This window comes from Pholis gunnellus (assembly GCF_910591455.1).
Source record: "Pholis gunnellus genome assembly, chromosome: 22".
In the NCBI taxonomy this organism is placed as follows: Eukaryota; Metazoa; Chordata; class Actinopteri; order Perciformes; family Pholidae; genus Pholis; species Pholis gunnellus.
Genome location: NC_136549.1, coordinates 946,858 through 968,010, shown reverse-complemented (window position 1 = coordinate 968,010; position 21,153 = coordinate 946,858). Strand labels below are relative to the sequence as shown.

Genomic DNA, 21,153 nt, shown 5'->3' with positions numbered 1-21,153 from the left:
TGTACCCCAACACCACCCTGCCCCTTGGTGCTTTACATGGCACCGGTATGTTTCCATGTGGCTGAAATAACCACGCTAAACCATGCTGTGAGATTAAATCTCATCATGCGCAGGCGTGAATAGGACAGGGCATGTTGTCGGTCCGCTGGTCTGTGTTCTCAGGTCAGACCCACTGGCTCTACGCCTTTCAGACACCGGTCACATGTGAGTTAACCCATTCAAACAGCTGTCAGCCTGCTACTGAATGTTAGCTTTGACACTAGTCTGAAGTACAGTTCCATACGCTTCACTGGTGAACCTGAGAATTACACTGAATTACAACCAAAAAGTACCAAAACCCTAACCAGACGTGACTGACTTTCTTCGCTTGCCTTTTCCATGATAGCCTCACCGCGCAACTGCTACGCCTCTTCAGTCGTGTTTTTTCTACAAGAGACTTTGATCTTTACTATGGCAAACAGGCTGTATGTTAACCCATTCAGACCACACTATATTCAGACTCTCAATATGTGGATGTCATATATGTGGATTTCAAACATTTAGATATATTCAAACAAATAGATATAATCGATGGTGCTATTATGATAAATCAAACATCCAACATTGTCTATACAGACTACTGTGCAGTTATTTCCCTACACAGGTGCAGTCAGCTGTTCATTGTGTTGCAGCTTGTAACAAAACAGCGAGGCAAAGCCAAGTGTTGGCTGTGGCCCGGTGAGTCAGGGTCAAGTGTACAGAATAATTATTAGCTTGTTTTCAATGCTTTTCACGTGCAATGCATGAACTTGTCTTTTTCCCTCTGTCACAATGATGAGCAGTGTTTCATCTGCATTTTGTGAAAGTCAGATCAGAGCTGCAGGAATCTGTCTGCTATCATGCTGCAACCTTCCTCACTCATCTCATCTGTAAATAGATCATTTTCTCCCGATACCCTCCTCGTGTTTGTGTGACCTCAGGACGGTGATGACACGTTGTAAAACGTTGGGCCCTCCCTCCCAGCTTTATACTGCCACTCTGCAGTCTAAACACACCTCACTTGTAAATATTCCTTATTGCATCCAGAACATAAACGCTCTCATAGCTCAGGCTTAGCCACCAGGTTTTCCCAAGCTGAGCTACTGTCACACTCCTGCATGCCACCCACACACTCCAGACCTCCAACCTCTGTGGACTTCCAGTGTTTAGAGAGGCACCTTGTGACCTGAAGGCTTCTAGTCTGAAATCCAATAATAGCTGGAAAATGTACAATCAAACACTCTAAACCAGGGGTCACCAACCTTTGTGAAACGGAGAGATACTTCAAGGGTACTGAGTAGTACGGAGGGCTACTTGTTTGATACAAACCTCCTGAATAACAAAGTTGCACAGATCACTTTTTAGTAATAATAATAATGTGTGAAGAGACTGTCTGATCACATGTCAATGTTAAGTATTCTTCACAACAATTAACAATGATTGTGTATTTTCTTTAAAATCACACCTATATTATATTTTTGTAAAACGTATCACTTCTAACATTTTTTCAGGAAATCATTAACGGTCATATCTTCACATCATGTCTCGTTTGTACTAACCACTACCTTTGTAACATTTTTTTCAACCAACAGTGAAGACGTTACAGTGTTGACGTCACGTCAAAGACGTCTATGTTTTGAGATATCTACTGAAATGAGCATGCTAACCAGCTAGCCTCGGCCCGTCCTGTCTTTTAATCCACTTGTACCTCGAGTCTGTCCTCAGTCCAATATGAGAGGACAAAGAAGTAGAGCTGCTTGTCAATCACGTTGAAGGTACAGGGTCCCTGTACGTTTTGATAGTTTGTCTACTGGATTACATCCAAAGTTCTCCCCCGCCACCAGGAGAGTACTTTGGCAGAAGGAGAGCAGGCAACAGCTCCGGCGCAGACGCGCCTTCACTTAGCAGTTAGCTTGAAGCACCGGGGTGTGATCCTGGGGGACTGCTGGGTCAGAAAACTCTGTTGCTGCCATTAGGTCGGACCCAAAACTGCCTCTGACCAGCAGCCCGCTGTGACCCCGGCCCTGGGGTTTGCAGTGGCTGAATTCAGGGGTTGCTACACGGACGGCTATCTGAGCCACACCGCATGCTCTCCTCCTGGCAGCGGTCTCCTGGTCCGGCGTTTTTTCATTTCTGCTACTTCGGAATTTATCCAAAAAACAAACTATCAAAACGTACACGGCCCGTACAGCCCCCGGTTAGTGGCACAGTAAACGCACAGATGTAGCCGGTGTAGGGAGCAGATATCTGGATATTGCTGCATTCACACGGAATCAGGTAGACGGACGACTTCTAGTCTTTAATAGATGTAGTAGACCCTCGTGGTTTCACAAGATCACACGAAAAAGCTACTGGCAGTTATGAGTGTGGCTTAGGCTGACTGAGAGGCTACCGCTGGATCAAAACAATGGCGGCTCCTGAAGAGGAACACGGAAGCATGGAACAAGAAAGTCAGAATGTTTTCTAGATATTTTATTCATCCAGTAACTGTTTAGATACAAGCTGTGAACACAAACTGAAATCAATATAAATGTCTTACTGCAAAGAACTAAAGAAACAAATATAGGAAGTGACCTAAAGACCACAGTACTTTATTTGTCCACCATAAGAAGCCATCTGTCACAGGACTTGCAAAGGCAACCTCTCAGTATCAAATATCACTTCAAAAATATACTGTAATAAAATATTTTTAGTTAGAATGTAAAAAGCTCTATGTTTTATATATGTGTGCATTTCATCCATGTTTAAATTAGCAAAACAAATGCTACTACCCAGATGTAGAAAACCAAAGGGAATTAAGGGGAAAGAGTAGTTCCCTTAAAGGCAATCAGCTGATACAGGGTGTTTTCAGCTTCCACTGTGACTGTTTTGGTAGCGTGCACTTTTCCCTTGTGATAGATTATACATCAAGAGTATTCTCACTGGCCCGAGCACCTTCCTTCCTTGACCAATAACCTCCTCTATCTTTACAGAACACAGAACCAAAACTACTTTATTCATGAGAACTCTCCCTACACAGGCACAGTTGTTGGTCTGCTGCGGTTCACGAGTGTCTTTCAGAGCTCCGTTTTCCCGTCGCTGGCCGGGCTGCTGCCAGCTCCGCCCTCTGCCCCGTCTTTGGGCTGGAAAGCCAACGAGGCCGAGTTGATGCAGTAGCGTCTTCCTGTAGGTCTTGGTCCATCATCGAACAGGTGTCCCAGGTGAGCACCGCACTGAAACACAACGGGAAAGATTGATTTGCAGCTTTTTGGGAATTTGAGTTGTACATGTTCTACAGCAGGGGTCACTAATAGGCGGACCGCGGTCCGGATCTAGACCCAGACACCTTTGTATCTGGAGCCTGGACCTACAACCGATAGATCATTGAGAATGATTACATTTTGACGGAGCGTCTCTACTTTAACCGGCGCAGCTTTTCCAGCATTTACGGCACTTCAGCGGTCCAGGAAACACACCGACCAATTACATGCGTTGTAAATCACATCACATGATGCTGCTCAGCCAATCAAATATGAGTATTCCGACAAGTTTCCCAGCTCGAGTGAGATGTACACACACCGTAACACACGGGGGAGAGACGAGGAGAGAACGAAGAGCAGGAGAATTACGTTAGTCAGAAGTTATTTCACATGACGTTCTTCAAAAGAGAAAAGTGGTGAGAGAGACCAGAGAGACCAGAGAGACCAGAGAGACCACAGAGACCAGAGAGACCAGAGAGACCAGAGACCAGAGAGACCAGAGAGACCAGAGAGACCAGAGACCAGAGAGACCAGAGACCAGAGAGACCACAGAGACCACAGAGACCAGAGAGACCACAGAGACCACAGAGACCAGAGAGACCAGAGAGACCACAGAGACCAGAGAAACCAGAGAGACCAGAGAAACCACAGAGACCACAGAGACCACAGAGACCACAGAGACCAGAGAGACCACAGAGACCAGAGAGACCAGAGAGACCACAGAGACCAGAGAGACCAGAGAGACCAGAGAGACCACAGAGACCACAGAGACCAGAGAGACCAGAGAGACCACAGAGACCAGAGAGACCACATAGACCAGAGAGACCACAGAGACCACAGAGACCAGAGAGACCAGAGAGACCACAGAGACCACAGAGACCAGAGAGACCACAGAGACCAGAGAGACCACAGAGACCACAGAGACCACAGAGACCAGAGAGACCACAGAGACCAGAGAGACCACATAGACCAGAGAGACCACAGAGACCACAGAGACCAGAGAGACCAGAGAGACCACAGAGACCACAGAGACCACAGAGACCAGAGAGACCACAGAGACCAGAGAGACCACAGAGACCACAGAGACCAGAGAGACCACAGAGACCAGAGAGACCACATAGACCAGAGAGACCACAGAGACCACAGAGACCACAGAGACCAGAGAGACCACAGAGACCAGAGAGACCACAGAGACCACAGAGACCACAGAGACCAGAGAGACCAGAGAGACCACAGAGACCACAGAGACCAGAGAGACCACAGAGACCACAGAGACCAGAGAGACCACAGAGACCACAGAGACCAGAGAGACCACAGAGACCAGAGAAACCAGAGAGACCACAGAGACCAGAGAGACCAGAGAGTCCACAGAGACCAGAGAGACCAGAGAGACCACAGAGACCACAGAGACCAGAGAGACCAGAGAGACCACAGAGACCAGAGAGACCACAGAGACCAGAGAGACCAGAGAGTCCACAGAGACCAGAGAGACCAGAGAGACCACAGAGACCAGAGAGACCAGAGAGACCAGAGAGACCACAGAGACCAGAGAGACCAGAGAGTCCACAGAGACCAGAGAGACCAGAGAGTCCACAGAGACCAGAGAGACCAGAGAGACCACAGAGACCAGAGAGACCAGAGAGACCAGAGAGACCACAGAGACCAGAGAGACCAGAGAGTCCACAGAGACCAGAGAGACCAGAGAGACCACAGAGACCACAGAGACCAGAGAAACCAGAGAGACCACAGAGACCAGAGAGACCAGAGAGTCCACAGAGACCAGAGAGACCAGAGAGACCACAGAGACCACAGAGACCAGAGAGACCAGAGAGACCAGAGAGACCAGAGAGACCACAGAGACCAGAGAGACCAGAGAGTCCACAGAGACCAGAGAGACCAGAGAGACCACAGAGACCAGAGAGACCACAGAGACCAGAGAGACCAGAGAGTCCACAGAGACCAGAGAGACCAGAGAGACCAGAGAGACCACAGAGACCAGAGAGACCAGAGAGTCCACAGAGACCAGAGAGACCAGAGAGACCACAGAGACCACAGAGTCCACAGAGACCACAGAGTCCAGAGTCTTTAACGGGAATGTACAGACTCTTATAGGTTCATTCTTCACACAGACAGTTTAAAACCAGTGTGTCTCACATGTTCAGAGACCGTGATGATTAATAAAAGCAGTAATGTGAAGCTCCACTACGAGACAAAGAACAACTCTTTTTAGCAAACGTACCATCTCACATCTGAATAAGTCACAGATCATAAACAACCTAAGAGTCCAATATGATCACAATCCTGACACATGAGTTCACTGAACAACAATGATGTTATATCTCAGAGAGAATAGAGCAGAAACAAGTGGTTTAATAACATAAAGTCCTGAACACTAACTCCTCTTGTTAGAAGATAGAATAATATATCATGTTTTCTTGGTTGACATCACTTCACACCTGAATGAACTGAATTTAAAGCTGCAGGACAATTCATTGAAATACTTTTTTCTAAAATGAAGTACTTTATTTAAAGAGTCACATTTTTCAAAAGCTTTCTGTTGTGTAATTTATTCTTTTTTGCATCCCTTATTTGACTTGAAGCGAGAGAAGAATGTTTGTTTATTATTAGATTATATATTACTTATAATTCATTCAGTTCAATTTGAAAACTGACAATAAATATTGTTGAGATATTAATCAATTGAACTTTCTTTATCTGAAATGACCGTCAGTTGTTGACGACATACAGATGTTAAAAGAACTGTTGGCTACTTCAGTATACATGGGACTAAATGATAGAACACGTTAGACGTTATTGTGATGTTCTGGACCTTTAATGAGGACATTCTGTCTGACTGGACCTCGCTGAACTTTAATAGAATACCTCTGTGCTCCAGTGGCGGCTGGCCAATAGAGGGCCATGGGGCGTGGCCCCTCCTTGAGCCACAAAAAAAATAAATTATATACATTGACAATTATACAAATTGTCAATATTGTGAAATATGGAATGTACCCAGTAATATTTGTAAAATATGATATCTGCGCAAAATATGTGTTTTCCTGCTCGTCCTCTCCGCCTGTCTGCGTGTCTCAGCAGCTCTGGGTTCATCGAGAAATGTCCCACAGGAGGCGGGTCTATGAAGCAGTTTAGCCAATTGCTGATTAAAGATATAAATGAGTGACATACAATTTAGCCGATCAGCGTCCTCAAATAGATTCAGCTCGGGGCCAAAGTCGTTTGGCCACGAGCTGCGCGTTCTCGTCAGGAGAAGTCTCTATGCGAGCACTACTCCTCCAAGACCCGTTTGAGAGGAGAACTTTGAGGAGAAACTTCAGGCCAAAGAGCTGATCCCAGATCAGCCTGACCTCACAATCAGACAGCAGACTAGCGGGAAAGGGAAGCAGAACATGAAGCTTCTCTACTAGATGCACCAGACAGGTTTGGCTAGCTGGATGATGTCATGCTAATAACTTATTTATCTTTAAAACAACGGGGACAGATCCAGCACGGACAGTTAGGGAGTGAGGGATGAGGAGGTAAGGAGACATGAGAACACCAGGGTACACATGAGAACTCTGTCAAGCTACATATTAGACAAAGTGAACATCTTTTCTTCTTAACTTGGTCATGGAGGCACCAACATTTAATAGAGATGGTAAATTAACAGTGAAAACTCATCATAGCTTATATCTATATATGTATGTGTGTTTTATATTATACTGAATATTATTATATGATATATATTATACTGTGTATATATATTATACTGAATTGCCTGTGAGGGTGACTAAAATAAGATGTCCTGACGTGTTTATCAAAGTGTAATTTACTGCTTTTTTTCGTGTTGGAGTACTAACATAAAGTAGTAATGCGTGTTTGATACCTTCATGTTTTTGCATTAAATCATACTGGGATGTTTGATGATTGGATGGCCCTACCTAGAACATCTTCCACCAGCCGCCACTGGCCTGCTCTACATTGTCACCGTGTCCATTTGTGATCCTGTTAGTTGATTGCCTTTGCTTTTAGATGATATACATACATAGTGGCAAAACAATCAATGAAACATAGGCTTTCAAACAATATGAGCTGTGACATCACTCGTCACTAGGGCTGGGTATTAGAACTGTAAAAAATAAAACCAGTCAAAGAATAGCTGCAATCGCTCCTTTATGTAACCACATCTAGAAAAAATCAATATCGGTATGGTTTTGCTCACAGCCAATCACGGCAAGGCTTCGATTTAATGGGACGCGTGATTCGTCCCCTACCACAGCAGCTACAACCCACACAGCCAGGATGTGGTATGATGAACCCTACTATAAGGCATGACCTGCCCTACTCTGCCTCTGATGTTCTTACCCTAAACAAATCTCACTCCTTGTACCTAAACCTCACCAATCCAACTGACGAAGGCAAGTCAGAGGCAGTGTAGGGCTTCACTATAGCACAATTCTTAGTACAGCAGTGGGGATCTCCTGCCTGCACACGGCTCTAAACACATACATGTCTGACCCGGCAGCTAGCAGCTGACAGCGCTAACAACAGCAACAGTCCTGACAAAGCTAACAGTTTTAACCTGGAGGCTGGATGCTCCACGTACGCGACTAAACAATGCCACCACCGCCGGTCTGGGGACGGCGGTATACGAGGCAACCGCTGCATGAGTGATGTGCAGTGGGGCGGCGATTAGCCAGTGGAACACACACACAGCTTCCATTCACATAACAAGTATCGAATGAAGTATCTGTATTATTTTAAGAGTACTGGTGTCTTAATTTTTTTAAACAATAGCTAGAACTACTCGTCACCAAGGTTTTGTATTTGAGTTCTACAGTATCAGGAATATGCACTTGCATATGTTTGATTGGCCGACACAAAGCCTTCCTTAAAGACATTGTTTTGTGGCAAACGCTGAGCCAGATTCAGGTTTTTCGGCAGTTGAAATCTATGGGGCCAAATGTGTGTTTAATTGGCAAGAATTGTCTTCTGACAGGAAGCTCAGCTATTTAAAGGAAGTGGATTACAGCACTGGACACAGGAGGGCAGACTTTTTACTAGATCCAGAAGATCCACATTTGGTGAAAAGGGGCGGAGACCTTGGGGGGAGCAGCCACCCTCTGGGTTTGATGGGCTGTGACACCTGTCATTCAAGTCAACACACTGTCAAATACGATACGCTGTGAGCCTCTCAACACTGCCTCCAGACACACAAGAAAAACATTTGATTTCCAAAATATTTAGATAGAGTGGGCTTTTTATATTTATTTTTTCAAATGATTTCATTTGTTTTTTTCTTTTGTCTGTGAAACGCTGCGGGAAAGCCGCTGTGCATTTGATTGGACTGTCAGGTCCCAGCTGTCAGGGTGTCACTGGGTGTTTGTAGTGTACCTGGCTGCAGGTGGTCTCCACTCTGTGTATCCCATGGGAGAAATCATCTGACACGGTGACGGACTCTTCCTTCACGAGGTCAAAGAAGGACGGCCAACCTGAACACATGACGGCATCATGTTAGGAAGGTGGACAACTACTGGAACGACTGCCATGAAATGTGCTAAAGATATTCATGGTAATCCTAATGACTCAATGTGTCCAATACTAATATGACCAAACACCTACAAAATGAATCACATTCCCATCAGCCTCAGCTCGACTTTGTGTTTAGTCCTCAGTAGCAAATGTTAGCATGCTAACATGCTAAACTCAGATGGTTAATATGGTAAACATTAGACCTTCTAATCATCACCGTGTTAGCGTTGCACATGGCTGTAGGCTCTCAGTCTTCTTTAAAGATGGAACTGCATTACATTGCCTGGCTTTAAATGTACTTCATATGTCTACCAAAGTATGAGAGCAAATGAATATAATAGAAAGATTTCCCCGCATTAACTGTGTTCCCTACAGGGTATTTCTGTTTGACAAACCAGCTCTAAACACTGAGGGACTACAGATGAAACATCTCTTGGCTGCCTCTGGTGCATTTACAGGAATGTTTCATTAATGGGCACTGTCCCTAACCAAATAAACCAAGAAATCAGTAATTGTTTTTTATCAGTTAGATGCTTTTAGGGAAACTCGACTTCATCACTGTTGAAGTTAGATCAAGCAGTGTAGATCAAGCAGATCAAGGGTGTACAGATGGGGGGGGGGCATGATCAAACAGACGGCTCAGAAGGTTTAGAGCATAAACGATTGCACAGCTTCACAAAAAACTCCATTACTCCATCACCTGATATGAAACTACCGGAGCAGCAAGAAACACGGCTGAACATGAATGAAGAGGATCCAACACACATAACGGTGATGCGCTCATGGAGCTGCTATCATTGAGTCAGTAGACCACTCAGTTAGACTGATGGAGAGTTTCACCCCCAAACAAGAGAAACTACGTTTTGTTGTATGTACATGAATATGAAACCAATAATTTGAGGTCAATGATTAGCAAATATCAGCATTCATATACATTCACAACAGAATTTTAGGCTTAAGAGATTCGACATGCTCAGCAAAAATAGCCCCATACTGTAAAGATAGAGTAGAGAAGAGGTTCAACTTACCCGATCCAGAGTCAAATTTAGTGTTCGAGCTATGAGAGGAAACACAAATTTCAATAAGAAGTTCGTTCATTTCATTGTTTAAAAACAAAAAAAAGCCTCATCTTTCTCACATTGCAGTGGATTATTATGGCTCCCAACGTCTGACAAAACAATTCAGATTTTTAATTCAAGATGACCACACACACACACACACCCACACACACACACACACACACACGGGTTAAGAACTTGTGCAGCTCTTACCTGAACAGCAGGGCCCCACAGACGACACACGCGTAGGTCCCGTCATCTTTATGTGTGAACCCTCCAGTGAAGGCACTGTGGATAACGTTTATAACATTTAATGGCTAAACATGATGAACAAATGAGAAATTGTTGTTTGCAACATGGTTCTGTCAGGGTACAACAACACATATTTTCTATATTAGATACTTGTCTTTGACTGTGTGGAAGTCACAGGAATGAAAAATAAAGCATTTAAGTGTGTTATTTGCTGCAATACATTGCAGCAAATAACTGAACGTAACGTGAAAACATTGAACGTAACATCGCAAACTTAAATGTAGCAGGACAACGTTGAACGTAACAAGACAACATTGAATTAATAAAACTTTTAGGAAAATGGAACTTCTATAAAGTGCTTATGCTTAGCAGGTGGTTGCTCCCTACCCCTCAGTTCCTCTCTCCTGGGTAACATGGTACTGCATTGGTGTGAGGCGTTTCTTCAGCTCCTCCTGAGGGAAGCTCACCGGCCATGTCTTTTTAGTCCTACATGCTCCTGAGGGGGAGAATCAGACGGGACAACAAATATTAACTACGCAGGTCTTCTGATGGTACCAGAAAAAAAGAGTCATCACTACACTTTCACTTAATTCCAGCCAGTCTTCTATTAACAAAACTGTAAAAACTTCCTTGGACTCAACATCATGCTTAAACATAAAGTAGAAATAAAAGCAGGTGGGCCAAAATAAATAAGCTTAGTGTATAATAATGGCAATGAAAAATAAACAGATACATGTATGAATGAACTGTGGGAGAGATCCTTTTTATTAAAGATGATGTTTCCCTGAGGTGTGTGTGTCACTGCCAGCTGTTCAGCATAAACATGATAATGGTGAGCTGTTTAGGTTCCACTTTCTCTCCGCAGATATGACCAATCATCACCGCCTCATCATGCAGATGCTAACTGTGCAAGGATAAACATATCTTGTTAAAAAGAACCTATGAATTAAAATTAACAGCAAAGTCAAAACAGAACTACAACATTCAAGCTGCAAGAAAGCAAAGAAAGTAGCGTGAGTAGAGATACAAACTCAACAGATGCTGAACTCGAGGAGATATGAATCATTTCATAAAAAGGAACCCTGCTGATTTTTTGGACCGCCAACAGCACTAATGTTTGTATCTTAGACCAGCACCTCACGAGCACACACCCTTCACAAACTTCTCAAACCCTTTGAGAAGTTCTATGTCTGAGAGGCCTTGGAGGGTAATGTCTGAATTCTCAACCTGGACCGTCTTTTCCAATGTTTTTGTGTTTAAGTGATTATTGGGGACAACAAGGCGGGAAAAAAGCTGCAATGTAATCGTCCCGGGCAACTTCGCACCGTCAATGAACGTCCACTAAAAGGAATGTTTTAGCCTCAGATTGTGTCTCACAACATTATGGAAAGAACCCTACAGAGACATTTTCTTTACCTTTCGCGTCTCACCGAGTTTCGCTCATGGAGAAGTCTTGTTTCGAAATCTTGCAAGAGGTGACTTGTTGCCAGAAGACAAAGGTGGAAAAAGCTTAGTGTCAAAGTTGTTTCAATGTCATGGATAAATATTTAGCAGATTTCAACAGTGTGGATGAGGTCGCAAGATTTCAGAACGAGACTTCTCCTTGAACTCCTGCACTGCATCACCTCATAACTTTAATATCATTTGTAATAAATTAATGCAGAGTTCACTATGATGGATTCTGCTAATTGAACTTCTGTAACAATAGGTTTGTTAAACACAATAGCATGGTTTAAGTGTGTAGTAAATGTGCTAAAACGTGACTTATTATAATTATGGAAGACTAAAAATACCTAAATAAAATCATTTCAAACAAAGAAATTCCAGTAATGAGTATAAATGAGGCGTTTGCATGTTCTCCTTGGGGAGCTGTGAATGTGTGAATGACTGTCTGTACGTGTCAGCCTTTAATAACCGAATGAATTGTTTTTCCGTGCTGCATTAAAGTCGTGCAGCACGGACTGTCGTCAGTTAAATGAGGTGAAAGGAAGCTTTGTCTTTATCTGAAAAGCACTTTCCATGGAAACATGTGACTGTTAGTTTTTCATTTTGGACAAAGTTTCTCCGTGTTAAAACCAGAACCATGTCCCCTTTACCTCATGAAGACACAGCGTGAGACAGCGTGAGACAGCGCTTTGGATTTAGTGTTGGCAGATCTATGCTGCTCTCTGCTGGACGAATACACCTCTTCACTTCATTTTCTGGGTTGTGATTTGATTTCTATGTGGCAGAGAATTTAATATATAAAAAGGAAATGCATATACTAATATAAATAATAAAGATTAAAGAATGAGTCGAGCATTCGGTGCTATATTTGCAGTACCTGGACGATTGTGATACTCACTGCGAATACAAAGCACTTGTTATTAAAAATGAATTGAGGCCCGATTACCAGCCCTGTTTGGATTCGGTCCAATTCGGGAGATCTCGAGCATCGTTCACTGCAAAGATTTGATCGGCGACCCCTGAGAGGACCGATTAATGTAAGAAAAAGAACTAAGCAGCTCACGTCATTCTGAACACACAAAGACACGTAAAGACATGCTGACACACCAGCCAGGTGTTAAGGCCTTAGAGAGGCAAAGCACAGCAGGCACACAGCACCCAGTCAGTGGACCTGAGGGAAGACTGCAGGACCTCAGAGCTACAGGCTGGCTCTTGGTTATTAGATGCAGCAGGTTGAAGCCCGACATGGCTGCTGGAGACAGAGAGCGGTACACCACCCACCAGTAGAGCCAAACACCTCACAGCAGGGCTACAACCAAGGACTAGGCTGTAGGAAGGGGAGCAGACAGAGGGAGAGACAACACAGGTCAAGATACTGAACGCCATCGAAGACCAGATGAGGAATAAAAGCTCCGGATTAGCATCTGTTTGGGATTCCCACTGTTAATACAGAGTTTGAAGGACGTTGCTTAATAGGCATGCACGACATGGACACACACCTAGAAAAACAGAAAACATTAATACTATATCCTGATTGGACGACTAACTAATTCCTTCATTACGATCGACACTCACCGGCCACTTTATTAGGTACACCTTGCTAGTACCGGGTTGGACCCCTTTTGCCTTAATTCTTCGTAGCATAGATTCAACAAGGTGTTGGAAACATTCCTCACAGATTTTGGTCCATCTTGACGTGATAGCATCACACAGTTGCTGCAGATCTGTCGGCTACACATCCATGATGTGAATCTCCTGTTCCACCACATCCCAAAGGTGCTCTGTTGGATTGAGATGTGGTGACTGTGGAGGCCATTGGAGTACAGTGAACTCATCGTCATGTTCATGAAAGCAGTTTGAGATGATTTGAGCTTTGTGACATGCTGCATTATCCTGCTGGAAGTAGCCATCAGAAGATGGGTCCACTGTGTCATAAAGGGATGGACATGGTCTGCAACAATACTCCGGTAGGCCGTGGTGTTTAAACCATGCTCAATTGGTACGAAGTGTGCCAAGAAAATATCCCCCCACCATTACACCACCAGCAGCAGCCTGAACCGTTGATACAAGGCAGGATGGATCCATGCTGTCATGTTGTGTACGACACATTGTGACCCGACCATCTGAATGTCGCAGCTGAAATCGAGACTCATCAGACCAGACAACGTTTTTAATCTTCTATTGTCACATGTTGGTGAGCCTGTGAGCCTGTAGCCTCAGTTTCCTGTTGTTAGCTGACAGGAGTGGCCCCCGGTGTGGTCTTCTGCTGCTGTAGTCCGTCTGCTTCAAGGTTCCACATGTTGTGCGTTCAGAGATGGTATTCTGCAGACCTTGGTTGTAACGAGTGGTTATTTGAGTTACTGTGGCCTTTCTATTATCTCCATCCACTCTGCCCATTCTCCTGACCTCTGACATCAACAAGGCATTTCATCCACACAACTGCCGCTCACTGGATATCTTCTCTTTTTAGGACCATTCTCTGTAAACCCTAGAGATGGTTGTGCGTGAAAATCCCAGTAGATCAGCAGTTTGAAATACTCAGACCAGCCCGTCTGGCACCAACAACCATGCCACGTTCAAAGTCACTTAAATCCCCTTTCTTCCTCATTCTGACGCTCGCTTTGAACTTCAGCAAGTCGTCTTCATCACGTCTAGAGGCCTAAATGCATTGAGCTGCTGCCATGTGATTGGCTGATTGGCTATTTGTGTTAACAAGCAATTGAACAGGTGTGCCTAATAAAGTGGCCGGTGAGTGTATATATATAGTGTAGTTTATGACTTTCAGCTGGGGATGGCCAAACAGTTAAGTCAGAGGGAAGTTTTAAAGAAAAAAATGCTTTAAACAAAAGAAAAGTTGTCCTAAGAAATAACCAAAGTCCCTGTACAGAATACAAACACATTTTTTTTTTTGTGCAACATTTTTGTTGTGTGTGTATGTTGTTGTTATACTAATTTCGAAACACTTTTCATAGATGAAAAAAGAGATTGTCCTTGTTAGGGTTAACAAGGACAAGGACATGGTCATGAATACATGGTGAGAAATCACAAGAATTCCTGTTTTTCTCATTGGCCTCTCGGGGCTTCCATAGCGGTGCTTACTGATATAATATTAGAGGATCACATGAAGTGGACTGAACAGAGTGGTTGTGTCTGTCCATATACAGCCAGCACTGCAGCTGCTGTCTGCACTACAAACACGCACAGTAAGATGACTTACATGACTACATGTCCACATTCTACACCTTTTACAGCTCGCCCAAAGCAAAACAAAATGTAAATGAATCAAATAAATACAAACAAGACACAACTTTAACTTAATACACTATGATATACAATACACTACCAGAAGCATGTGGACACCTCAACAGTGCATGTATAGAAGTATTTGGTCCCCCATCCACTCAAACATTTGCTTTGCTTGTTGTTCCTTCACTTCACCCAAGTAAAGGAACAATTATTGGATCTTCAATGTGCAGAATTACGAAGAGAGTTTGATACCAGAAGGCTGTTTTCACCTTCATCTGCTAAAGGGGGAAAGTTGCACTGTGCTCACCTTGAATATGAGTTTAAGACAGTGGTCGCCAACCCGTCGATCGCGATCGACAGGTTGATCTCGGAGACTTTCCCTGTCACTCTCCAAAATAAAATAAAAATAAATTCAAAAAAGAAAACAAAATCCTGTGCTTTTATTTTGAAGGGGATTTTGTGTGCAGCCTGTCTGCTCATCATCTCCGCTTGTGTGCACATCTCCGAGCGCGTAGCTGGTGGGGCCACCGAGGCGGGTCTATGAAGCAGTTTAGCCAATTGCTGATTAAAGATAGAAATGAGTCACATACAATTTAGCCAATCAGCGTCCTCAAATAGATTCAGCTTGGGGCCAAAGTGATTTGGCCCCAAGCTGCGCGTTCTCGTCAGGAGAAGTATCTACAGGCGAGCTTGAGCGTCAGCGCCAGTGCGAGCACTGCTCCTCCAAGACCCGTTTGAGAGGAGAAGTTTCGCGGAGATTCTGCAGTTAAAGAGCTGATCCCAGATCAGCCTGACCTCACAATCAGACAGCAGACTAGCGGGAAAGGGAAGCAGAACATGAAGCTTCTCTACTAGCTGCACCAGACAGGTTTGGCTAGCTGGATGCAGTCATGCTAATAACTTATTTAGCTTTTTAAAACAACGGGGACAGATCCAGCACGGACAGTTAGGGAGTTAGGGAGGAGGAGGTAAGGAAACACAAGAACACCAGGGTAGGGAGTGAGGGAGGAGGAGGTAAGGAAACATGAGAACACCAGGGTAGGGAGTGAGGGAGGAGGAGGTAAGGAGACAGACACCTCACAGACTGCCTCAGACTGTCTTCCTCATTGCAAATGTGTTAACAAATAATTTCCTTTTTATGTTGCACTGAAATTAAGTCATTTAGTGTGTTCTTGGTCAGATCAATTTGAAAGCTGGACCAAAGTGTTTGATTTCATTCAATTACAATTAGGCCAAATAAAAGCCATAGTTGTAAGTACAGTCTGGACAGTCTTTTTCTCTCAACGCCTCAATAGCTAGATCTTGCCTGTCACCAAGGCAGAGGTCAGGGATCTTGGGCTTAAAAAGGTTGGTGACCACTGGTTTAAGATGTGGATGTAGGATACTTTGACATTACACCAGTTTGTAAGCGGGTTCTGTGTAGTCACGGTCAAGTTCCTTCCCACAGAACTGGGACAACGTATTTGTGTGTTTTGCTCTTTTGTCCTTATTGACTAAAAGACTGCATCACGGTTTTGTGGTAAAACGTAAGAAGTGCATGCATCCCCACTACATGTTGGTCTCATGTAATATGCATTTAAAGGCGTTCCTGTTCAGAGATTCAGACTGTTACACCACTGCCACTAGAAAATAAAACCTCCGAGACATGCAAGTCATGCAAATCAGCAGGCAGTTTTTCGCGGACAAAGAGGGAGAGTGAAGGAACAGAGTGAAAAAGACAGAGAGAGACAGAGAGAGAGACAGAGAGACAGAGAGAGAGAGAGACAGAGAGAGAGACAGACAGACAGAGAGAGAGAGAGACAGAGAGAGAGACAGAGAGAGAGAGAGAGACAGAGAGACAGACAGACAGACAGAGAGAGAGAGACAGAGAGAGAGACAGAGAGAGAGACAGACAGACAGACAGAGAGAGAGAGACAGAGAGACAGACAGACAGAGAGAGAGAGAGAGACAGAGAGAGACAGAGAGACAGAGAGAGAGAGAGAGACAGAGAGAGAGAGACAGAGAGAGAGAGACCCATCAGTCACACCAGGACAACACCAACAGGTTACTCTACCTAGCAGAGAAGCAGGCAGTGCAGGGTGGCAGCCCCGCTCAAGGACCCGATGCAGGGCCACGGCAAGCCCACGTCTGAGGAGGACAGCCATGAGACACACAGTCACACTGAAGAGAGACAGACAGAGAAGGAGAAGAGAGACAGACAGAGAAGGCGAAGCGAGACAGACAGAGAAGGCGAAGCGAGACAGAGAGAAAGAAGCACAGCGGTTGAATTATTCTGTCAGCCCAAACATATGTATTGACTGTTCCTTTGGCTATAATTGATCTGCCCATTTCTGTAGATAGTTCCTTCTGACTTTTTCTATATATCCAAAATGATTCAATAAAATGTATGAATATTTTCAGTTCCTGTGAACAGCCTGATCACCATCAGATAGAGGATTGACTCTATTTAATCTCTCTGGATCAATTCTTTGCGGCACCATGACAAAGGATTCACTATAGCATTCACATAATAGAGACATAGATTCAGTGCCAGACAGTCAACAATCCAAGAGGAACATCTCTCTCTGTTTCAGAGACGCTTTGTAACGGATCAGCGTAGATGGTGATGAACATTCATGAACGGCACCGTCCAGCTCAACTCAACTCGCTCTGTTTTTGGTTTTCCAGAAGCTAAAGTTGTGGACAGCACTCGGTACGTTCCAAGCTGAGCCAATACTACAAGATGGTGTTATAACACTGCAGACCACTGTTTTTTGCATCCAATGAACAGAAGTAATCATATTTTGAATGTGGAGGAGCGACGTAGAGATACCGTATACAGCTCTGGTAGCGTCAGTGACCTGTCAATCACTGTGTAGCCCCGCCCTAAAGCATCCCCTGCTTTATGGTCTGTTTGACTCTAAATGGACCATCATTTACTAAATGAACATCATGCTGTATTGAAGAAGACTTGAAACTAGAGATTGAGACCATAAACTCATGTTTACAATGTTTACTGAGGTAATAAATCAAGAGAGAAGTAGAGTCATTTTCTCATAGACTTCTATACAACCAGAGGAGTCGCCCCCTGCTGGACATTAGAGAGAATGCAGCTTTAAGACACTTCCTCATTCAGCAGAACCGGAGGTTGCCACATGGGTTTACATATAAACTGCATTAACACTTTATTATACCAGTACAATCTATGAAATCTATAAAAAAAAGACATTTTTCTTGACACTGAGAACAGTTTCACCTGGACGGCGTCCAGACAGGCGTCCGTATCTGCAAAGGAAAAAATAATTGAGTCCAATTATTTTTTTCCACTCGATTCAGAGTTGATAAGCATTTTAAGCTACATCCCTGTGGTTCGTACTCTCATCAACAAAATATAAAAAGGTATTCCGTGGAGTTTTCGTTATATATATTTATCTTTCTATAAAGCCCTTTTCAATTATTTAAAACCCGCCCTTTTTACTTTCCGTTTCCCAGCCTCCTCTGCTGTCCTGCTTTAGGATATTACTTGACACAGTCATGATATGACATTGCACACTGTAACAGGCTGCAATACGCTGTAAAAATCATACCTATAGTTAGCCATCTACGTCGCAAGCAAATCTGACTTACTGGTAGACCAAGAACAGGGCCCCCTCCACGGTGTTACAGAATCCCCCACAGCTCTGTCCACTGAGGGAAGAAGCTCACCAGGATTCTTTCCTTCAGTGCTCTGCTATGCAACTCATGTGCCCATGGCTCCGCTGCAGAATGAGGTCAGCCACTCCAAAACCAAACAATGAGGAAATATTCTGGTGCTGGCAGGAGCTAAAGCCAGGAGGGGCCACAGGGCTACAGTTACAACAAACACTGTGTTGGACAGAGTGCTGCTGACATGTTTGGCTCATGTGAGGTGCCACATACTAAACTGAGGGTCTCATGGGTAACGGTTACATCATGACTGGTAACACACACCCCTACAATAGACCTTTGTCACAGCAGACATTTGGACTCATCATAGCATCATAAATGTAGACAACCCAGTGTAGAATATATTGCATCATTACCATGGTTTGAATTCAAATGACAAAATAAATATAGGCTACAAGTCACAGAAGTTATGATACTGAGTAGATTGTGTGAGTTATGGAGAAGAGGTCGGATCATATGAGCTTGTATTTCTTCCTACTCCTTTTCAGACAAGTCAGATATTTTTGGGTCAATGACATAACATTTTAGTGTTCGAGTCCATTATTTCCTTTTTAAACAATTGTATCATTCCATTCAATAAAGGCTATTGAGTTTGAATACATTTTCAGTACATTCAAATAATATTTATTTTTTTATGTTTTGGCATCTCAAACCCTGAAAATGTCCGGCGGCGCCACCGTCCGAGCAAATGTACAGACTAAGAAAACCATCAACAAATTGTATAATAAATTCAAAATAATACAATGGCATGATTTCATGGTTGAAATCTTTCAACTAAACATTTAATAAATACCTATAGTTTAAAGTAATTTAGATCATTATAAATCTTTTGTCCACTAATTTGAATGTTGTCAAATGTCAGGGTGGCGCAACTGTAAAGATGGGACTTTTATATTATATTATATTTAATATATATTATAAAATTAAAGTGCAGAACAGTTAACAGGATATTGCATCATCTCAACTGACCTTTATGGCGGAGTGAAAATGTTTTTAGATCTTTCAAATATTGATACAAATAGCTACCTTTAATTTGTAGGCTGGTACACGTTCCATGTCTGGCGGTACAACCAATGTAAAACTAGAACAAATGTATTTTAGTCTTTATTGTATTTACATATCTCTATGAATTTACTAACGAAAAATAATACAGGAGTCCAAAAAGTAACTGAGTAGCAATCAATGAGAACACGGAGGCAAGCAGGAACAGTTCAGGAAGCCGCCTATTCATTATACACTATATAATGTGTATATATATATATATTATACACTATATATATACTTTTATATATATATATATATATATATATATATATATATATATATATGTCTATTTTATGCAACTGTTGTTTCCACTCTGTCAAGCCAAAATGTCTGCTGTGGAAAAAGGTCCATTGAAGGAGACGGACTGACGGTGGCTGCTGTGACAGACACTGCCGCTAGGTGTCGCAGTTCAGAACGTCTCGTTAGGAGCTTCACCGTAAAGCTGTTAATACGAGAGCCTTGAAAGAGTTTCAGAAGACTACGGTCATTATGGTACACTTGACTTATGGCACAGAAATGAAAACTAGAAATATGTACATATTTGTCAAGTGAATGTGGCGAGTAGAGCTCTACTTACTTGCTATCTGACCTCATGACGGAACATGAATATGGCATAAAGTTACTTTATGCTGAAACTAGTGCGTCATACACTGTGTAGTGGATATGTAGCGGCGCTCCCAGACAGAGCTCGTCTACTCCGCTGACCGTGAGCTACGTAACGTTACACCTTGTGAAATGTCAAAGCGATATAACCTACGTGGTAACCTGCTACATTGCGTTATGAACGTATGTTTTGTATCTTGTGCTGCAGACACAACATGAACACAGCAGTTTTCAGACAGGTTGACCATCCTTTCTGAAACATGCTGATGTTTCTAAACTCTTGAATTGAATGTTGGTGAGCTGCTGAAAAGTACAGCTAGCTAACATTGTGTCCGTGTCACGGCGTTTGCTAACTGCAACTATCGTTCCCTTCATAACTCCGTCAATTATTCCATAAAATACTAGAGAGCGCGCCATAACTTACCGGAAAGAAACAGCAACAGCACGGCGACGCTCACAGTGAAGCGTTGTGTCGCCAGCGTTATTCTCCCGGTGTCAGGTCGGAATCGCTAGGTACAGGCTAGGCTAACGCGTCAGTGTTGGACTGTGTGCGCGTGTGTGTGTACGGGTAGAATAACAGAGCGCCTGCACATCTCCAATTATGGCCAGCACCCGAGCCTCGTCCCGTCGGGATGGACCAGGACTACCAACCAAACGGCTCACACTCGTTTCGTTAACTTATAAAACGTCAACACGAAGAAAGCGTAGCAGTAGCACTGATGTATGGACACAGCAGACATATATGTATATATTTAAAAAAACAGAGCCATACACAGTAAAGCTTGGCGTGAAGAAGCTATACAGAAACCTTGATAGTTTTATGCGCATTTAGGATTTATAAATTGTATAAGAAATAAATACATTTCAATTAAAACCGAAAACAGCCTCGACATATATGAATAAAAGCTCAAAACAGATGGTTTCTAAAAGGTTTCTGCCCCATGTGTGCATCATAACTACTTATGGAAGCCCATATGTGAAAAAAGATTTAAACTAAAAATATCTTGCAAATCATTGAGAAACTTGGTAAATTA

At 43.3% G+C, this 21,153-nt stretch overlaps 1 protein-coding gene across 3 annotated transcripts; it reads right to left on the bottom strand.

Moving 5' to 3' along the window:
* Positions 1-2,475: 2,475 nt before the first annotated feature.
* msrb3 (methionine sulfoxide reductase B3) lies at positions 2,476-20,680 on the bottom strand. Of its 3 annotated transcripts, XM_079183961.1 has the most exons (8): positions 20,544-20,579; positions 16,842-16,948; positions 12,714-12,869; positions 10,484-10,592; positions 10,058-10,132; positions 9,815-9,843; positions 8,649-8,746; positions 2,476-3,230 (listed from the first exon to the last, which is right to left on the bottom strand). In XM_079183961.1, the coding sequence occupies exons 3-8, from the start codon at positions 12,787-12,789 to the stop codon at positions 3,075-3,077; spliced, it is 543 nt and encodes a 180-aa protein (XP_079040087.1). In that variant the 5' UTR covers positions 12,790-12,869; positions 16,842-16,948; positions 20,544-20,579; the 3' UTR covers positions 2,476-3,074. The 3 variants fall into 3 exon arrangements, with proteins under 3 accessions (XP_079040087.1, XP_079040085.1, XP_079040086.1); XM_079183959.1 differs by lacking the exon at positions 12,714-12,869 and having other exon boundaries at positions 20,544-20,680; XM_079183960.1 differs by lacking the exon at positions 16,842-16,948 and having other exon boundaries at positions 20,544-20,678.
* Positions 20,681-21,153: the final 473 nt, after the last annotated feature.

Excerpts from the sequence above, each read along its gene's own strand:
- msrb3 (XM_079183959.1), bottom strand. The coding sequence starts at position 16,932 with ATGGCTGTCCTCCTCAGACGTGGGCTTGCCGTGGCCCTGCATCGGGTC. Across the intron at positions 8,747-9,814 it reads TAAATTTGACTCTGGATCGG|GTTGGCCGTCCTTCTTTGAC; the intron begins GTAAGTTGAACC and ends TCATGTGTTCAG. Across the intron at positions 3,231-8,648 it reads TGGAGACCACCTGCAGCCAG|TGCGGTGCTCACCTGGGACA; the intron begins GTACACTACAAA and ends GTTGTGTTTCAG.